The following is an 18,887-nucleotide window of genomic DNA, read 5'->3' as shown; positions in this document are numbered from 1 at the left end:
TAACATGCTATGTCAGCAAAAAAATTCTTGTATTAAAAACCTAAACAGATGTGCTTTTGGTCCACCGTTCTGCTGTTGTGTTGTGTCATCCGATGGAAAGGCAATTTTTTGACTGCAAAAAAAATTAGTGACTTTTTGCATTTCATCCATCATTTTTTTAATGTGCTTTATGTTTAGTGTGGACCAATGCCAATCAAAAACATGTCATTAAAAAAACATGTTCTAAGCACAACTTTTCCTTGACACTGCAAGTAAAAGGTTCATTGGTTAGAAAAACATGCAGAAAAACCTAAGATAGCACATACATTTGTCAACTTCCTATCTATAGGTTTCTCACAAGGTATAAGGACACTATAGCTTATGCAATTTCTACCTAATAATTTTCTTTTGTTTTACTGTGAGTATGTGTGTAACTCTATTCTGTAATGTCTCTCTTGTCTTTGCGTTTCAGGGATCACACTTCCTTCAGCTTTCTCAGGTGTCTATTTTGTGCTCTTCATTGGAGTCTGCACATGGTGGGCTTGTTGCTTTCCATTCAGCACCTTGGGCTTTAATGCATTATGTGTGATGGTAGCCTTCTATGCTGCTGGACACTTGATCTGCCTCTATCTCTACCAAGTCTCATATGTACAAGACTTCTTTCCAACAGAAAGTATCTGGGCAAGGTATGGACAAAAAAAGCTGGAAATGATATTTGAAGATATTTATTAAAAAAATGTTCTTAGGCACAATATTGCATGAGCATGGGAAAGGTGCTATATAAATAAAATGTATTATCATTATTATTATTATTCTCCTTACCTTTTATATTCTGGCAGGTAATAAGACTAGGTACTGTTTTAACAGAGATTAGGGGAAGCCAAACACAACCTAGCTTGGTCCAAAATTCACATTCCTTCCACAGAGAGACACCATACTGAAAATAGTGCATTAAATAAACTATTTGCAAACACAAAACACATCTACAATTATTTTTTTTTACAAATACCACTCTAATAACTCCCCCAAAGTGATTCTCAAGCTAGTAATCAACATAAACACAGTACAAAATATGGTCTAGTTTACTGAGTGAAACGGATGATGAGATACAGAGATAGGCCCAGGTGAACAGCACTTTGTAATATTAAAAGCATGCTCTATGTGATGATGATTTCAACAAACAAATCCAAAGAACAATCGAGGTGATGAGCAAAGCACATTTACTCTATACATTTCCAGATACCTCACACCCACATAAACAGGCTTGAGCTGGGTGAACTTTATTTCTGCATCAGTGGGGAATGGCATAGCAGGCTGCCTACTGCCAGTGCTGATTAGCATGTTTGCCAAACAAAGATACTGATGAAGAGGTGTGAAGGAATTTAAGATGGCCCAGCATTATGACTTTTTTGTAGGCTTCATGGATTCTAGTGTTAATTTTTCTTGACATACGGCAAGAAGCTCATAGCTCCTTGTTTCGCAAATGCGTAGATTAGCAGAACACATCCTACTACACTCTCCATTCAGTCAGATGAACTCATCGCCCTGTTGCTGTCCTCACAGTTCAAGTCTTTGTGGAAGTGTTTATCAGGCAATGCGTTTGTAAGAAATTATATAGGTAATCAAATATCGTGATTTGAAATACATACATTACATGTGTGTTCTGTGTCTACAATGGTCGGTGTAAATGCAGATGACAGAGGAAATGCAGGGCAAGAAATGCTGAACACGTGGCTAAAACAAAAAATGTTTTCTTATGTTACAGTAATAACGACATAATTTTGATGAGAAGTGTAGGATGTGTGAAGCCCAAATATCCAAGAAACACATTCACAAAAGTCGTAAAAAAACAAGCATGCTTCTATTCAAGAATGAAACCAAAGAAAATGAAATTGCTCAATTGACATGTTGCTGAAGCCCAACTGTCAATCGGTACAAATTAAAAGACGTTTACAAACATGTGTTTACACATTTAATTTTCAACCAGTTGTCATAGTAGTAATGGTGCTATGTCACAGATCTGTGCAGATGGCGCAGTGGTTAAGCTAATGTTTAGCTAATGTTTAGTTTTTCTGTGTATTTAGCACTTTGAGTAGTGAGCTGCTATTATTATTATCATATAACAAAAACATATATTTGAGGCAAGTCTGTAACATCCTGTGTAAATTTATGGTATTTGTAAAAGATGTTACTTTTCCTCATACACGGACATTCATATCAACATGTTACTTGAACGATTTTTTTACATTTTTTTATTCAGTTTTTTTTCTTGAATAAAACTTAATTTGAATGATTTTTTATTCAGTTTTATTCTTGGATTGTTAAATAAAAAAAACTTTCAAATGACATGTTGATGTGAATGTCCATGTACGATGAAAAGTAAAATCCATTATAGACACTGTGGTGTCTGTTTGCTCAGCAGGATACCAAGAAGAAATGATTGAGCTGTGTTTGTGTGTCTGCTTTTATCCTTTTAGCACAAACTTTTACAAGTACCATACATTTACACAAGCTGTTACAGACTTGCATCAAATGTATGTTTTTATTATATACCATAATAGTAACAATAATAGCAGTTCACTCACTACTCAAAATGGTAAATGGAGGAGGACCTGGGATCGAACCCATAACCTCTTGGTTATGAGGCAGCAGTCGTTCCCTCTACACCAGCCACACAGGCATGTCTAGTTTGTATTGATTGGGCTTCAGTTTTTACCCATTGCCAGTAACATGTAAATTGAACAATTTCTTTTTCTTTGGTTATATTCTTAAATAAAAACGCTCTTGATTTGTTATACCTTTTGTGAAAGTGTTTATTTGATATGTGGACATCAGTCTTCACACATTATACTCTTCACGTCAACACTTTGTCAATTATTACTATAACATGAAAAAAGTTTCTATTTTAGTTATGCGCTCAATAATATCTTGCCTCACATTTCCTGTCATCCTACATTTACACAGATTTGTGTATTCCAAATAACAATACATTATTTACCCTATACAATTCCAGACACATTACTCCCAGCTGGGGGATGGGATAGCAGGCTGCTTGCTGCCAGTGCTGATTGACACATTTGGAAAACAAACATACTGCTGACGAGGTGCGAGGGAATTTATGGTGGCCCAGCATTTTGAATATTTTCGTAGGCTTCAGGGATTCTAGTGTTACACAAATGTTATTGCCATTGTTTCTGCACCAATTAATGTTTTGTTTACATGTTTCATAATTATTCATACTAACTTACAGCTTTCTAGAATTATGTTCTGATCCTGGCCTGGTACTGCTCAATATGCAGATTTACCTGTTGTCTACATTGGTTTTCTTAATTTACGTTGATTAACTAGTTAAAATTATCCTGCAGTATGCTCTGTTATGGACTGATGGCCTATACAGAGTTGGTGGCTGCAACATACCTCATACTATTGGGATAGCTTCTTGCTCCCTGTAAATTTGTTCTAGATAAAAAAGTTTAGAAATATGGATTGTTGGATATCTTTCCATTGTGTTGCTTTGCTCTAAGAGGTTAGTCACTGCTGTTTACTTAATCTGCCATATTGTCATAGCTAAGAATTAACTGGTACAAATTATTTAAAAAAAATCCTTTGGCCATGCTGTAGTTTCTTAATTTAATGAAACCCGAGAGCTTTATGCTGAAAGTCTTGCGGATTAATGCAAGTTGCTCTCAGAGATATTATAGTGTTCACTTTAGTAGATGCTGTGCACTCATTTTCTACTTTGGTAAAAGCATACAGTTTGCAGAACTCCTTTTGACATGTCTGTTCTTTTAATCTCAGACTTTTTGGTTTCAAAGAATTCATCGTACGAGCCAATTGTACATCACCAGATGACCTTGAATTGAACATGGATCATGAATGGCCGGTTTATGTCAACCCAGGGATATTGCTTCTCCTTTATTTCACTATGGCCACAGTTTTAAAACTGCAGAACCCAAATTCCAATGTCAAGGTAAAATATTTAGTCTGCCTTTTAACATTGGAATGTGTAAGTATGTGCAACTACGAAATCAGTGTTGAGATTTAAGTTCCTTGTTGAGTGTGCTGTATTGACAACTGATTGTGTTTGCTTATATTGTATTTAAGTTTAGAAATATGTTCATGGCAATAGTAGTTGACCAAACACCTCTGAATCAGTTCTAGCAACATTTTGCTTAAGTTGATTTGGCAACTCTAAATCTCACCATGTCTTTGTAAAACATTTTCTAGCATCATTTTAATTTTTTAATGTTTATTTTTTATTTACTAAGAAGTAAATGTTTTTTGCCATGTATGTTTAATTGTCAGCAGACTGCAGTATTTCTTGGAAGTGCAATATGTACAAGAAATATTTATCTTTTGTCACATTTGAACCTTTTTCTTTCTATGGGAGATGGTTTTCCAGCTTTAAATGTTGCTTGGGGCATCAGCAGACAACTAGGAATATTATTAATGATAAAATTATAATTACATCCATAAACTTTATTGAGTAGTAAGCTTTCCTTCAGGCAAGTGTTTCTGAAATAAGCCACAAGTAGTGGATGTCAGACAAATGCTAATACTGGATGAATGATGCTTCAGTCCCAATGTTTAACAAATTAAGTGGTGACAAAGAAGATTAAACATTTTAATGTTCTAGTATAGGAATCTGAAACCTACTGTGAAAATGAAATCTGAAATTAGCCCTCATGGCAATTGTTTTGTTGCTTTCTGCCCTTTTGATGAAATTACTCTTAATGTTGTTTTATTGTATTTATGTGTGTGTAAGAGAGAGCAGAAATATATTTTAGTAAAACAAAAAGTGGGTAGAGATACTTATTCAAGGCACCTAAAATTCACTCCCCTTACAAAACACAATTTTGGAATAGTGTTAATTTGCAGGGTAGAAATGAGCCCTGTTACAAACTTTGTTTGTATTATGCACATATAGTAACATGATTTTCCTCGATTTGTAATATTTCTTTTCAGGAGAAGAATGCTAGCATACAATTTCCACCTGTGAGTCAGCACAATGATAATGTGGAAATGGAGCTGGAGCCCTGGGTAGCACCCCAACCAAGCAGTAAGGATGAAAGTGAGGTCAGTATGTTATTTCTCACACACCCACAGTGTAATTCAGACATAATATTCTTTAAGTCTACACCCAAGGCAAGAGAAATTCTTAAAATAGTCAAATATTGCTAAAATTAGAGATTTCCTTCTCATAATGTCCACTTCTTACTATGTTCATCACTTCTGGAAAACTAAGTGATTGAGGCACTATCATGACTTCTTACATATGTTGGATCCATATTTCTCTTTAGAATGCTTGAGTTTATTGGATTCTTTAACTCTCTCATTGATGAAATATTTGTTCAGTGATTCCAGTTATTTTACATTTTTGCTTTCCAGCTATATATTGCCAGAAAATACTGATATTTCTGTTACATGGATTTTGTTCTTTTGATGCAGTTTATATAACCATCAGAAAATTATACATTATTACTAAAACATAGGGCTTCTGGTGAAGCATCTGCCATTGTATCACTAAGCAAACATTAAATAGGTAACATTGTATTCCCGTTGTAGTCCAGTAAGCAAATATGAAAGCATTTGCACAAACATGGGAATGTGTCCTTTTCAGATTTGTAAAAACCAAGTAGGTGAAAATGGAAGTACTGATGCAAAAATCTGTATTTATGAAATTTGTTGAGAAAATTTAAGCAATTGATAATTCAATGTTAAATTAATTAGGATGTTTAATAGACTGAACCTGAGTGTGAATAACTGTAATTTTTGGTGGATTGTCTCTCCATTCAGAGCTGGTTCTTGACATGTGCTCAAGGATGGCCGCTGTGTACCTGCAACTCTGTACTGGATAAGCAAGTTACAAAAATGAATTGATAGATATATTTACTCTTTTGCTTCATCCATTTGTCAAATGGAAAAAAGAAAAATGTTATTGGTGTAGTATAAACATTTTATAAAGACAGAAAACCGAACATTTTAATTAAACCTTAAAAACAGACTCTCCCCAGATTACAGGTGAAGGCTGGGTGTTGCACTTGTCCCACTTGATGTTCCTTGAACATTTCACAGTTAAGAACTCATCAAAGTAGCAAATCAGTGAAAGTGACTAAAATGTAATTGAAATCTTTTTGTATGAAAATTAATCAAACCTGTTTACAAATTTTAAAGTTAAAAGTGTGAAAAGTGATATATTTTTATAGGTATTATAAATGTATATATATTTTAGTGCTATACATAATGTTTAAAATGTCTTAGCTGGGCTTACAGTCTTTGACTATAACAGATAAAAATGTAATTAAAGGAAAAAGCACAAGTTTAATTCATATAAGACAAAGAAGAAAAGGTAACTGAACAATTCACTTTTTGCTTCAGTTTGAAATTGTATCTTGACAAGATTTTCTCGCATCTGCTCAGCCTTGAGGTTTTTCATTCTAATTACTGTTCTTTTTAGGTAAAAGGAATCTAAAAGAGCAAAAAAGACAGTGTCCTCCATTTCATCTCAGCACATAACCCTCATGATTTACTGATTTGCAATATTTAATTTGCTTTAGTAATCTCTGAGCTCTGATTAAAACGTGTTTTGATATGTTTTTAAAAGAATTAAAATGAACATGTTTTGTATGACTGTGGGTCATAAACACCCCAATTAACAGTGAGTACAACCAGAAATACATAATTAAAATCTTTGATTTTTCCTCTTCAGTTCACATAAAGTTTCACCAGGAGTAACAGTCTGCATACTGAATCTCCTAACATTGTAATTTAAAGTGTTGAGAATTTTAATTGCCATATGCAAGCTTGGGTTGAGGGTGTAATGACCAGATTATGAGCCATTCACTAACTTTTATGTTTGTTTTTTTTAGCAGCAAAGCCTGGTGCCAACAAATGTAATGCATGGAGGTGAAGTGGAACATTTAACTGTGCATGTGATTGATGGCTCAAGCCCACATAAATCAGGTGAGAGGTGATGTAAACAGTCTGTACTCTTCTGAAATGGTTTGATTATATATTTTTATCATTGTTTGTTCCAAAACAAATCACTTCCTGTATTGTCACTTAGTAAAATTCATGACATTTTCAACCAGTTTTAAATATACATTATCAAAAAGCAGCATTACCTGTGCATGAAGTTAACAAGCACTTGTTAATAACACTTTTACTTAAAACAGCAGATCAAAAGCAAATACATGTTTCAGGTGTTTACTTTTTCTTGAAAATAACTTAATGTCATCTTCCACAGAAGTGAGAATTCCTTTTTGAGTATAAAACCATTCTTTAAGTCTCTGATAAGTGATTCTCAATAGTAAAGCAGAATTTTTTTAATTGACAAATCACTTATGCTTTTACCTATTGCTTACTCTGTGTTTAGGAATTACATAATATTTTTGTGCATTGCCTAACCAATTCTAAAGTACTCCTAAACTTTGATATTATATTCTAACTTTCTGTTGCTTCTTCTGTACAGTTAGATGGAGTCCAAACAATGGTTCAAGTACAGGCACCTTCCCCATCTGTGAAGTGTTATCACTCTGAAGTGAGTGTGATCCACCTAGAACTCACCCACCTCCACCCCTTATACCATATGTGGCCTACTTAACACACAGACACACATATACATTCAGAGATAAACAGTACAACAATGTTTATTTCAGTCAAGAGTCTGAGGCCAAGATTATCTCTCATGTTTTAGGTGCAAGGTGAACATGAGAAAGGAGCTAAGACTGATGGGCATAAAATGTGAAGGATTTAAAAATTTTAGAATGTTGAGAGGGAAGTTCGATAACTTATGTCAATGTCTCTCGAAAAGACTTGAGTTGCTACATTTCAGAAAAGACACATATATTCAGCTTAATTTGCCGGCAACTGTGGATGAATACCACAAATAGTTGAATTGCAGGGATGTTTGGTTTTTTTTTTTTTTTTTGCATTTTACATTTTTGTAAGATGTTCATATTTGTGTTACATCATAGGAAAAAAAAAGTTAAACAAATCTGAGTATGAACAAAATTATATGGGGGTTGTGTGTTGTTTTAACTGTCCAACTAAGAGGTAAATTATATTGGCAATGACAATGCAGTAATAATTGTAATAAGACAATCCCAAAAACATAAACCGTTAATTTTAATTTAGGTTCTTGAAATAAACCGACAGGACTTATTCCATTCAACTGATTTTTGTAATTATATATAAAGATTATCTTTTAACATTTGCCCACGGTTCCTTGGAGTTTTTCCAGCTGGAGACCAACTGTAAAAGCATGCCATAAACAAATGTGAAGAGTTTTATGAAATGTGAAGAGGATGTTGAGTGCGATGGCCATCTATTAGAACAACTGCATTTTTCGCAAATTTAAGGGAGTCATCATTCCATTGCTCCCTTTTAAAAGAAGTTGGAGTCTGCCTAAATTGAAAATGCAGTTGTGTGAGAAGATCGGAGGTGACCTCAAAGGGTGTGGTTTCCTCCCTCCATCTCTCCTCCAGGTGTGAATACAGACATGCACTGTCACTTACAGATGTTGTAAGTTGCCTTGGATGAAGACATCAGTCAACTGCCGTTGTTCTCCTTCCGGCAGTCACCAATCCATATCCCTAAAGCAGATTCCATCCGGACTACCGCCTTATTACGTCCACTTACAACTCGTTTTGGGCCCTGGTTAAAGGACACTGCGGCCGTAGATCTTATATTGTTTTCCTCCTTTTTACATAAAAAGAATTGTGGACTCATTGATGCTGTAATGGCATCCTACAGCAGTGTAGCTGTTCCCTTCCTTCAACATATCCAAAACTTTTACCTTTTTGGCAATCGTTAGCATCTTCCATTGGCGCTTGGGCACGGCCCCTGAAGCAGTAGCAGGAGCAGATCGTTTTGGAGCCATAACGAAGGGCTTGACTATGCACAAAGATAAACACAAAAGAGCACAAAAATGAACTCTTTACACAGCGAAACACGTTGATGCTGAATGAGTGAGACGAGACTTCCTGGTTAACGCAGCGGAACCAAATTCGGCGCTCCGTCGCTGAGCCAATCAGCACACAGGAACTTAACTGCATGCTCTGATTGGTTAGCTTCTCAACCATCTGCCAATAGTGTCCCTTGTATGAAATCAACTGGGCAAACCAACTGAGGAAGCATGTACCAGAAGTAAAAAGACCCATTGTCCGCAGAAACCCGCGAAGCAGCGAAAAATCTGCGTTATATATTTAGATATGCTTACATATAAAATCCGCATTAGAGTGAAGCCGCGAAAGCCGAAGCACGATATAGTGAGGGATTACTGTAATTGAAATATATTTTTAAAAAGTCTTTTTCAAAGCTAAAAACAAAACATTCAAATATAAACGAAGAGGAGTTTGCTTTCTTGGCACTATTTTCTGCATCGTGTTACTCCGTACATACTATGTAGTACAGCAGTGTTTTACTAGTGTTTTTGCACATCACCTCCATGATCAGCCTTTTCGTAATGTTCAATGGTTATCTTAAACCCCCCCATTTACATCACATTTAAGACTAATTTCTTTTAATCCTGATCCCATTCTTGTTCTTTTCTGAAGCTAAAAATCCTGACTTTATGCTGGAACTGGTAGCCATTTATTGCAACAGGAAAAAGCTAGGTTTCTTTCCTGTTAACAACAATGGAAAGTAACAGACTATAAATTTGATTTTCCTTTTTATAATTTTAAAACTTCAAAGTCACCATTTTGATGAGCCTTTTTGATCTCAGCAATGATCATTTACTTACTTACTTACTTACTCATTCATTCATTCCTGCATCATTAAAGTGGGGAAAAAGAGACTCAGTTAAATTTAATCTTGCATTGTATTTCTCAATAATCTGGTCTTGGCCACACCACTTAGCCGACATCCCAAACACCATATATACCAACCAAGCCTCCCGTGCTTTGCTTTAAATATTTGTTGTGTATTTTTTGTTAATAAGAGTTTCCTAAAGTTCTTTTCCAACCCCATTTTATATGCTAAATCAGTGGTTCCCAAACTTTCCTTTGCCCCGCATCCCTACAAAATATTTGATTTATGTTCACACTCCTTACTACAGCAATATCACATTTGATGATGAAGCAGTCAAATTTCAAATTTTTGAACAGTAGTGCAAGTAAACAAATTAAACTCAAAAATTAAGCTTTTAACTTGGTGCATAAAATTTAATTATAAATTTACCTTTATAAATCTCAATAAATCTTGTAAATGTGTACCCCATTAAGCTTAGGCACTCGATTGATAATCTGGAGGTCAGGGTATCCTGTGAAGCATCAAGTGTTGTGAGGAAATGACAGCGATCAAGGGGTATGGGGGATTGGAGATAATGTAAAGCAATGGGTGCTGGTGTGTTGCTAAGCAGTGAAACACAATCAACGAGCTTTTCCCAGCTTCACTGCAGTTTAAAAAACAAATATGCTGCAGAGTTAAAATTGCTGCTCCACTGTCAACAGGAGTGATGGGCTAAGTGAAATCAGCAGATGTTGTATCCAATTGAGTCCTCCTTGTCCCATCCTGGCAAAACTTTCAGTTAAACCTTGAAATCAGTAATATCTCATGATCATGGCTTGCACAGAAATGAATACTTGACCTCGTCCTTCTCTATGGATCATAGCATGGTACGAGTTCCATTCTCTTGAAAATAGTTATTCACCTTTATGAACACCTTACCTCCAGCAAGGAACCTGTGAGAACTCTCATTTTTGTGGCTTATTCACAGGTGATAATTGTGTGTTCAGTTATTGATTCTCTTCATATCATAGAACAAGAGCGCTAATTAATAAATGACAGCCCTCAGCAAAACACCATCTGCACCACAGTCGAGACAATACCCTGAAATGCCATTTTTCACCCCGTGGGGATGTGGACACCCCAGTTTAGGAACATCTGTACTAAATAAATAACTATGTAAAAGGAATACTTAAAAATCATTATAAAATAACATTTTTACATTTAGTTGTTTCATTTGTGAAAACATGTTGTGCCTCTAGGAGCGAAAATAAACATGACTAAATTAATGACTACATCTAAGGTGTTTGAGAAATCAATAGGGTCTTGTTTGAGTTTATTTGCATTACAGACAGTGTTCCCAGCTCCACTTGCTTATTGATCATAATACTTTTTCATGTTTTATGCTTTACAAATAATCTGCAAAAAAAACAGTAACAATATTAATAATAGTTAAAAAAAATAAAAAAAAACATACAAAGTTTATATGTACAATAGGTGTATCACGTAGGATTTTTAAACTATGTTTTGATATATTTGGAGACATTTTTAATATAAATACACCTTTAATTTTTAGCTAATTTAACAGTGGTAAGAATGCTACTTTTTTAGTGTAGAAAAAGGTGCAGCAGCAGCCCAGTAATATTTGTTATTGCAACGTAGACATTAAAGCTGCCACAACATGATTATTATGATGATGATTGAGGAGTTTCTGGTGTGCATGAGCTGCACTGACCTGAGTTGAAGGTTCTGAGACAAGAAATTACATTAAATTAGCCATAATCAGTATGAAAAAGAAAAAATGCTCTCCACACCATAGAATACTGTGTATTAAACTAGTATATTTTTTTTAACGTTAGTTATGGTTTTTTATAGTTTGTAGTAATTTAAGTAAAACATTGTCATGTTCAATAAATGGTAATCATTGCCATCAAGAATCAAGCTTATTATTATTAAATTGTTATTTAATAAAATAATATTTAGTTTAAAGATGAGTATATAAAAGATTATTGTTGTGCTTAGTACTACATGTTTCTCTTTCTGTTGTTTGAAATACAGTGGGTAAGTATTAAACCAGCACCTGCTTTATTTACCTTGAAGTTTAAGGTAAAATTTAACTTAAAATTAAGTTAAGGCTGAGCTTGTGGAGTACTGGAATGACAAACCACCTTGGAAAACTCCTCTGGACCATTCATTTTAAAACTACTGAAAAAGTAATTTCTGTCAAATGAGAGGCTCTCAATGTCTGCGATCTTAAAAAAAATTCTGTTTGAAAATAAAAAGAATTTGTTACCTGTCATCTGAGTAAATGTCAGGTTTGCCTGTGTAGGGTAGCTAGCTAAGAAAATGATCTCTCACCTCTTCTCTCTACTTCTGTAAACGTGTGTGTTTGCAAACTGGCTATCTGACAATTGCAAGACAATTATCTGGAAATTGCTCAGGTACAGAAGTGGTAGTTAAACTGAGAAGATCCGGAGTTCAATTGTAATTTTAAAGTGTTTTGAGACATTTTGAAGGCTGTTGTAGAGTATGCAAACTGACTGAAAACTTGTGCATGTAACTTTCAATATCACTAGTACATTACATGTCAGATTATCTATTTTAACTACTGGTATATTCATGTTTTTTCTGGTAGGTTTTATTAATTCATATACAGTTCTGCTAATGTGTTTTTCTTATTTTTCTTATTTCAAAGCTTGCAGGAAATGACGGTACAGTAATCCCTCCTCCATCGCGGGGGTTGCGTTCCAGAGCCACCCGCGAAATAAGAAAATCCGCCAACTAGAAACCATATGTTTATATGGTTATTTTTATATTGTCATGCTTGGGTCACAGATTTGCGCAGAAACACAGGAGGTTGTAAAGAGACAGGAACGTTATTCAAACACTGCAAACAAACATTTGTCTCTTTTTCAAAAGTTTAAACTGTGCTCCATGACAAGACAGAGATGACAGTTCCGTCTCACAATTAAAAGAATGCAAACATATCTTCCTCTTCAAAGGAGTGCGCGTCAGGAGCAGATGTCAGAGAGATAGAGAAAAGCAAACAAATCAATAGGGCTGTTTGGCTTTTAAGTATGCGAAGCACCGCGGCACAAAGCTGTTGAAGGCGGCAGCTCACACCCCCCTCCGTCAGGAGGAGAGAGAGAGAGAGACAGAGAAAAACAAAGAAGCACAAATCAATACGTGCCCTTCGAGCTTTTAAGTATGCGAAGCACCGTGCAGCATGTCGCTTCAGGAAGCAGCTGCACAGAAGGTAGCAACGTGAAGATAATCTTTCAGCATTTTTAGACGAGCGTCCGTATCGTCTAGGTTTGCGAATAGCTCCCCTGCTCAATCCCCCTACGTCAGGATCAGAGAAAGTCAGCGCAAGAGAGAGAGGGAGAAAAGTAAGTTGGGTAGCTTCTCAGCCATCTGCCAATAGCGTCCCTTGTATGAAATCAACTGGGCAAACCAACTGAGGAAGCATGTACCAGAAATTAAAAGACCCATTGTCCGCAGAAATCCGCGAACCAGCAAGAAATCCGCGATATATATTTAAATATGCTTACATATAATATCCGTGATGGAGTGAAGCCGCGAAAGGCGAAGCGCGATATAGCGAGGGATTACTGTATTCTTAGAAAAAACATCTATGTAGAGTAGCCATGGATGCATTATTTATGGCAATGTGTTTTCATTTAAATACAAGCAAAACCATCTATTCTCAGCTACTTCATGAAAGTCCTGTCCCTTAACAAATTTATGCTATATTTAACTTTCTTTTCTCCTGAATTGTTTGCAGGGTAAAAGTGTATAATCTTCTTATGTTTAGTTGAGTTTATACTGTGTTTCAGAAGCCTGCGGCATGCAAAAACAGCAGAGCAAAGATAATCCTCTTCAGATGTTTGGTCGTATGATCATGCAGCAGAGCTATATTTCTGCCCTCATTGCTATGATGGTACTGTATAACACTGATTTAATTTATAGCTGTTTTAACCATTAAATGTGAAGTCAGATTAGATATTGTATGTAGAAATTTACTTTATCTAACAAAGTTAAAAATAATCTCTCTCTGTCTCTCTCTCTTCTTACCTCTTGGAATGATTTAGGTATGGAGCATTACTTATCACAGTTGGCTGACCTTTGTCCTGCTGTTGTGGGCTTGCCTGATATGGATCATTCGTGCCCGAAGGCAGTTTGCAATGCTGTGTTCTCCCTTCATACTTCTCTATGGGCTTTCACTCTGTACACTCCAGTACATCTGGGCTATGGACCTAGGTCCAGAGCTTCCTGACAGAGTTGGCTTCATGAGCCTTAAACAGTTGGGCCTTGAGCAAAGCATGCATCCTTGCCTTAGACTTGGAGCAATGGTGAGCAGTTAGCTGCACTCTTTTTTTTCTCTGTCTCTCGTCATCACTCTACATTGCCATCTTTACAACTGTATATGCAGATAACCATGATTGTTTTATCTTTGCCTTACCCCGTTTAGCTTCTATATACCTTGACATTTTGGTTACTTTTGCGTCAATCTGTGAAGGAAAAATTCACCCGAAGAAAAGCAATATCTACTCCCTTAACAGAAGTTACAATAGGAACTGGTGAGTAATGCACCTAGAGCACTTTTGTCTTCATTTTTTCAGGTTTTGATGTCAGATATTAATTGTATATAGTAATGCATGAACCCTGTGGAGTTCTCTTCCCTGTGAGTTTGGCAAAATCACAGAAATGTTCAGGAAATTTGCCGAACTCTGCAAAATGCAATGAAGTCAATAGGAAAGAAGAAACTGAACTAGGTTTGAGTGACTAATATTGATGCAAAGGTGTTTTAATTGTCCCTGAAGGCTAGGAAAGCATCTGCTATCTATGATGGACAGATCATCATGACCAAAAATGTGATCTGAGCTGTATGGCAGCAGTACTAACGACTCCACCATGCCCAAAACAACAGAAGACGCAGATAGAACCATAAAACAAAATACAATGTGGACGATTTTTGTGACTGAAGACAGAGAAGAAAATTAAAATTAGTCAAAACCTTTTATTAATACATACCAAGCAAGGGTAAAATGTCAGAGAAACACAGTCCTAGGACACCGCGCTTCATCTGCCTCGAGCGCAGATGTCCTTGTTCTTTTATACCTTTCTAATCTCCTGATCGTTGACCACGTAAGCAAAAAATAGCATCCTGACTCATTGTACTTTTCCAATTTTGTAAAGTCATTACCCTAAAGGTATATTTTCTTGTCACACACATCATGAAAAGAAACTTCCAGAAAGTATACATGCTTCTTGTCACGTACGCAAAACACAAACAAATTTCATCACTCTGTCCTATTTTCTATACACACATACATTTTGTTCAATTACATCTTTTTTTATTTCCACACTCCTCCCTTTTTGAACAAAAATGATGTGGGCCTATATAATTCTATCTTGAAATGGTTGATGAAGGGGAAGGGGGAGAGAAAATGGAAGAAGCTATACGAGACATGCGCTCCTCATGTAGCATATATGCCCTTTCTATAGAGGCAGTAAAGTACTTAGATATTATATTGCGAAACAAAGGGATAATACAACAACCAACCAGGAGGAGGAGACAAAATGTCACAACCAAAGAAATAAAAACAGATCTTATCCATTGTCCCCAGGATCCGAAGGAGGATGTAAACCACTGATCCCAGGGATTTGTAATGCCAGAATTAGTGGAAAGTTCTTTAGAGAGAAAGCAGTGAGGCCTGCCAATGCACGAGTTATTGATCCATCTGGCGCGGTATTATTTGGAATATATGTACAACAAGCATCACCAAACATAGCACAAACACCTCCCTTTTCGGCAAGTAACATGTCCAAGGCTAGACGATTTTGCCAAGTCATCAGAGAAGTACGATCAAGCTGTTCATGTATGCCTTCAATAGCGTCTTTGGTGAAGTTAAGGAAACGTTGTTGTTTATAATAAAGGTAATTAATCCAGTCTACATTCTTATTAATAGTAATTTGGGGTATGATAGATTCAAAACCGGCTGCGACTTGATCCCTAGCTTTAAATCTGTCTGGGACACCCCTAGGGACTCCAATAGCATCTATGTATACTCCAGGGCCATGTAAGGAGAGGGAGGTAAGGATAGAAGTCTAAAAGGCATAACTAATTGGATTGGAGCACAGGTACCAGACCAATTAGGGGGAAAGGTGGCAAATAATTTGGACCTACGACACATCCACCAAATATCTGATCTAGGAGTGGTTTGGGAGAGAAGAAAGGAAGACAGAACGGTGTTCAGAGAAAAGTTAACCTGAAAAGTTTGAGAACAGAAAGAAAATGGTAATTCTCCTACCCATGTCGTTCCATAAGATTTGAAACATGTATAATTTCCTTCGTGAGTTTGAAACATAGGGGTATCCATGTGACGGGTGGGGGAAAAAAGAATAGATAGATTAGAACACTTTGAACTAGAGAGGGGTTTCTTGGAAGTAGTGAATAAATACAGAAGGCAGGGCAACCCCACGGGGTCAGAAATGTTAGATAATGGAAAAGGGACTGTAGCTAAATGGGGACGGGCTGCAGCACACGCATAACAATGAGAACGATTAACTTGCTTAGCTGAATAGAGAACCCACTGCAACCATCTATTCTGATCTCCATAACCAGTTTCTACTGAAAAAATGGATGAAAAGGTGGAAATATTCATAATCTTTAACAGGAGAAAAATCTGAACCAAAAGTTGGGGAGATGGGTGTGTGTGCCAGAGAATGAGGGGTGTTAGTAACAGGATTGTCAATCTTAATTAGAAATCTCCCTAAAGGGTCTGTTCCAGATACATATACCCCTAATACATAAATACCTGAGTTACAATGGTTGTCAGCACATACAATGAGAGGCATGTCCTTTTATGATAGAAAACCGATTTTTTAAACCGTATTTTTGGGCCTCAAAAAGGTTAATAACCCCAGTTCTCAGTTCCAGTGTTAGCAAAAACCCATTGCCAGTTGTCGCAGTCACTTCCCCTCATACACACGTATTTGTCAGATCCGGTCCACTAGGCTTGTCGACCAGTCCCACAGTTGATAATAGAGCAGAAATCAAACTGCACTGATGTGGTAATTCCCAACGGGAAAGTCAAGGTGACCAGGGCAGTAGACAATTGAAAAGAAAAGCATAGTAGCACAGCAATCAAGGGTGCCATCTCTTGCAATTGTGAGGCGTGAATCCCGGCAGGCAGTCCTTCAACTTTCACGGCGTGTGGTGTGGATAGAAGAATTTGGAATGGTCCTCTCCACCTAGGCTGATGCCAGTGTTTCCTCCGAGTATCTCGAACCAGGATCCAGGTGCCCAAACGAATTGGTAAATCCTTGGAAAGGGGGCTGGTCCTCCAGGCTTGATCAACCTGCTGGTGGATTTCCTTCAACGAGGTTCGCAAACCTGCAAGACTAGAGAGAAAATCATTGGGAGAAAAGGTTTGTTAGTGTGTTTATGAGTCCAGACTCCATCAGAGAGGGACCCTTCTTTGGACCATTTTCTCCTTTCGATATCCGTGGCTGCATTCTGTAAAGAAATAATTTAATTATCAGGGTCCTGGTCATTTCTCTGTTGGAATAAAGAAATTGGTGTGTTATTATATGCAGCCTCTTTAGCAAAGTGGTCAGCTAAATCATTCCCTTTGCTAGCAGGATCCTGTTTTCCTGTGTGAGCTTGACATTTAACAATCGCTAGCTCCGATGGTTTGGTTATAACTTCTAAAAGGGATTCGATCAATTTCTGATGTTGGATGGGTTTGCCAGTACTGGTCTTAAGTTGTGCTTAAAAGTTATCTATGTAACATACTTAAACGCGTCTTTTCCTTCATGCTTATTATTAACAAGGAAAACATACGTGCTTGAACCTTTATTCGTATCAAGTGTGCTGACCACTGCGTCACCATGCTCTTCCTTTATAGTACCTAAAATACACAACTTCCATTCATATTACAACTAGACACACATTCATATCACAATTAGACACATTCCGCTTATCGCCAAAAAACTTGTCTCCCTTCTCATGTAATATTATTAAAAGAGCATTTTCCCTTCAAACTTGATCAGGGTTTAAAAGGAAAAATACTTTTGTATATTTACAAGCCTTAAACAAAAGTGGAGACAATTCATTTGCGCTAAACCAATTACACAAATCGATAATTATCTTTTTCAGTTTTTAGTTAGAGCTCTCCAGGACTGGTCTTAAATTCCCTTAGTTTCCATAGTGTTCCATGATCATGGCAGACTCCAAAAGCATACCTGGAATCTGTATAAATTGTTACGATCTTCCCTTCGGACAGCTGACATGCTTGAGTGAGTGCTACGAGTTCAGCTGTTTTGTGCACTTAGCTTTATGAAATTTGATTTGCTTCCAGCAGGCGGTCCCCTTGGACCACTGCGTAACTGGTTGAGGGCGCTCCATTTTTCAATTGTAGCATTTGACAAAGTACAGAGTACATTCTGATACTCATAGGGATCCCTTTTAATACACTCTATAACACAAAAAATCACCCATACCATTTTCAACACACTTCACTCCAGTATTATTCTATATTTACACTATATTTGGAAACAATGCAGCAAAGAAAACAGAAACAAATGGACTCTTAAGAAAAGCAAGTTCCACTCTTCAGGACAAACAAACATAAAACAGCCTCTCAAATACACACGTCACAAGAAAAAAAAAGAAAAAGACAGAAGAAATTTCATGAGAACTACATCCGTGCTTGCTAATACAGCTTCTGTTATTGCAGCCACAGCACGAAGACACGGAGGAAGTGCTGCGGCCACTGGATCCAGTTTTGTTTTAGAAAAAATAAGTCACCGGTCTTTGTTTATCTCCATGTTGTTGCGTCAGTACTGAATTCATAAATCCCTGCTTTTCGTCCACAAACAAAGTGAATGGACGAGAATAATCAGGCAAACCTAGCGCGGGCGCAGATAAAAGAGTAGCTTTGAGGTTACAGAGCCTTCTCAGCCAGTTGTTGCAACGGCTGTGCTCTTTCAGTAAAATTTAGAACCCACTGTCTGTAGTAGCCCAGAATACCTAAAACAGACATAACCTGTTGTTTTGTTTAGCTGCAGCTTAACCTTAGAAACTTTATGGCCATTTTCCCACAGAAACAGCAACAATTTCTGGGTGTCTATTGTACAATTTTCTTCCGTCGCGATTTCCATCTACATACTGT

At 36.7% G+C, this 18,887-nt stretch overlaps 1 protein-coding gene across 6 annotated transcripts in view; it reads left to right on the top strand.

Annotated features, from left to right (window-relative positions):
* piezo1 (piezo-type mechanosensitive ion channel component 1) overlaps window positions 1–18,887 on the top strand; it is a 389,501-nt gene that overhangs the window by 256,370 nt on the left and 114,244 nt on the right. For 4 of the 6 annotated variants that reach the window (XM_051932194.1, XM_051932195.1, XM_051932190.1 and 1 more), the window contains exons 8-14: window positions 452–665; window positions 3,778–3,949; window positions 4,945–5,055; window positions 6,849–6,942; window positions 13,545–13,648; window positions 13,800–14,060; window positions 14,180–14,288. In XM_051932194.1, the coding sequence (XP_051788154.1) occupies window positions 452–665; window positions 3,778–3,949; window positions 4,945–5,055; window positions 6,849–6,942; window positions 13,545–13,648; window positions 13,800–14,060; window positions 14,180–14,288 (1,065 nt within the window). The remainder of the gene's footprint in view (window positions 1–451; window positions 666–3,777; window positions 3,950–4,944; window positions 5,056–6,848; window positions 6,943–13,544; window positions 13,649–13,799; window positions 14,061–14,179; window positions 14,289–18,887) is intronic. The other 2 variants (XM_051932193.1, XM_051932192.1) reach the window with 2 other exon arrangements.

Source organism: Erpetoichthys calabaricus, chromosome 9 (genome assembly GCF_900747795.2).
Source record: "Erpetoichthys calabaricus chromosome 9, fErpCal1.3, whole genome shotgun sequence".
Taxonomy (NCBI): Eukaryota; Metazoa; Chordata; class Cladistia; order Polypteriformes; family Polypteridae; genus Erpetoichthys; species Erpetoichthys calabaricus.
Note: the sequence above shows the minus strand (reverse complement) of the source record. Positions and strands in the feature narration are given on the sequence as shown.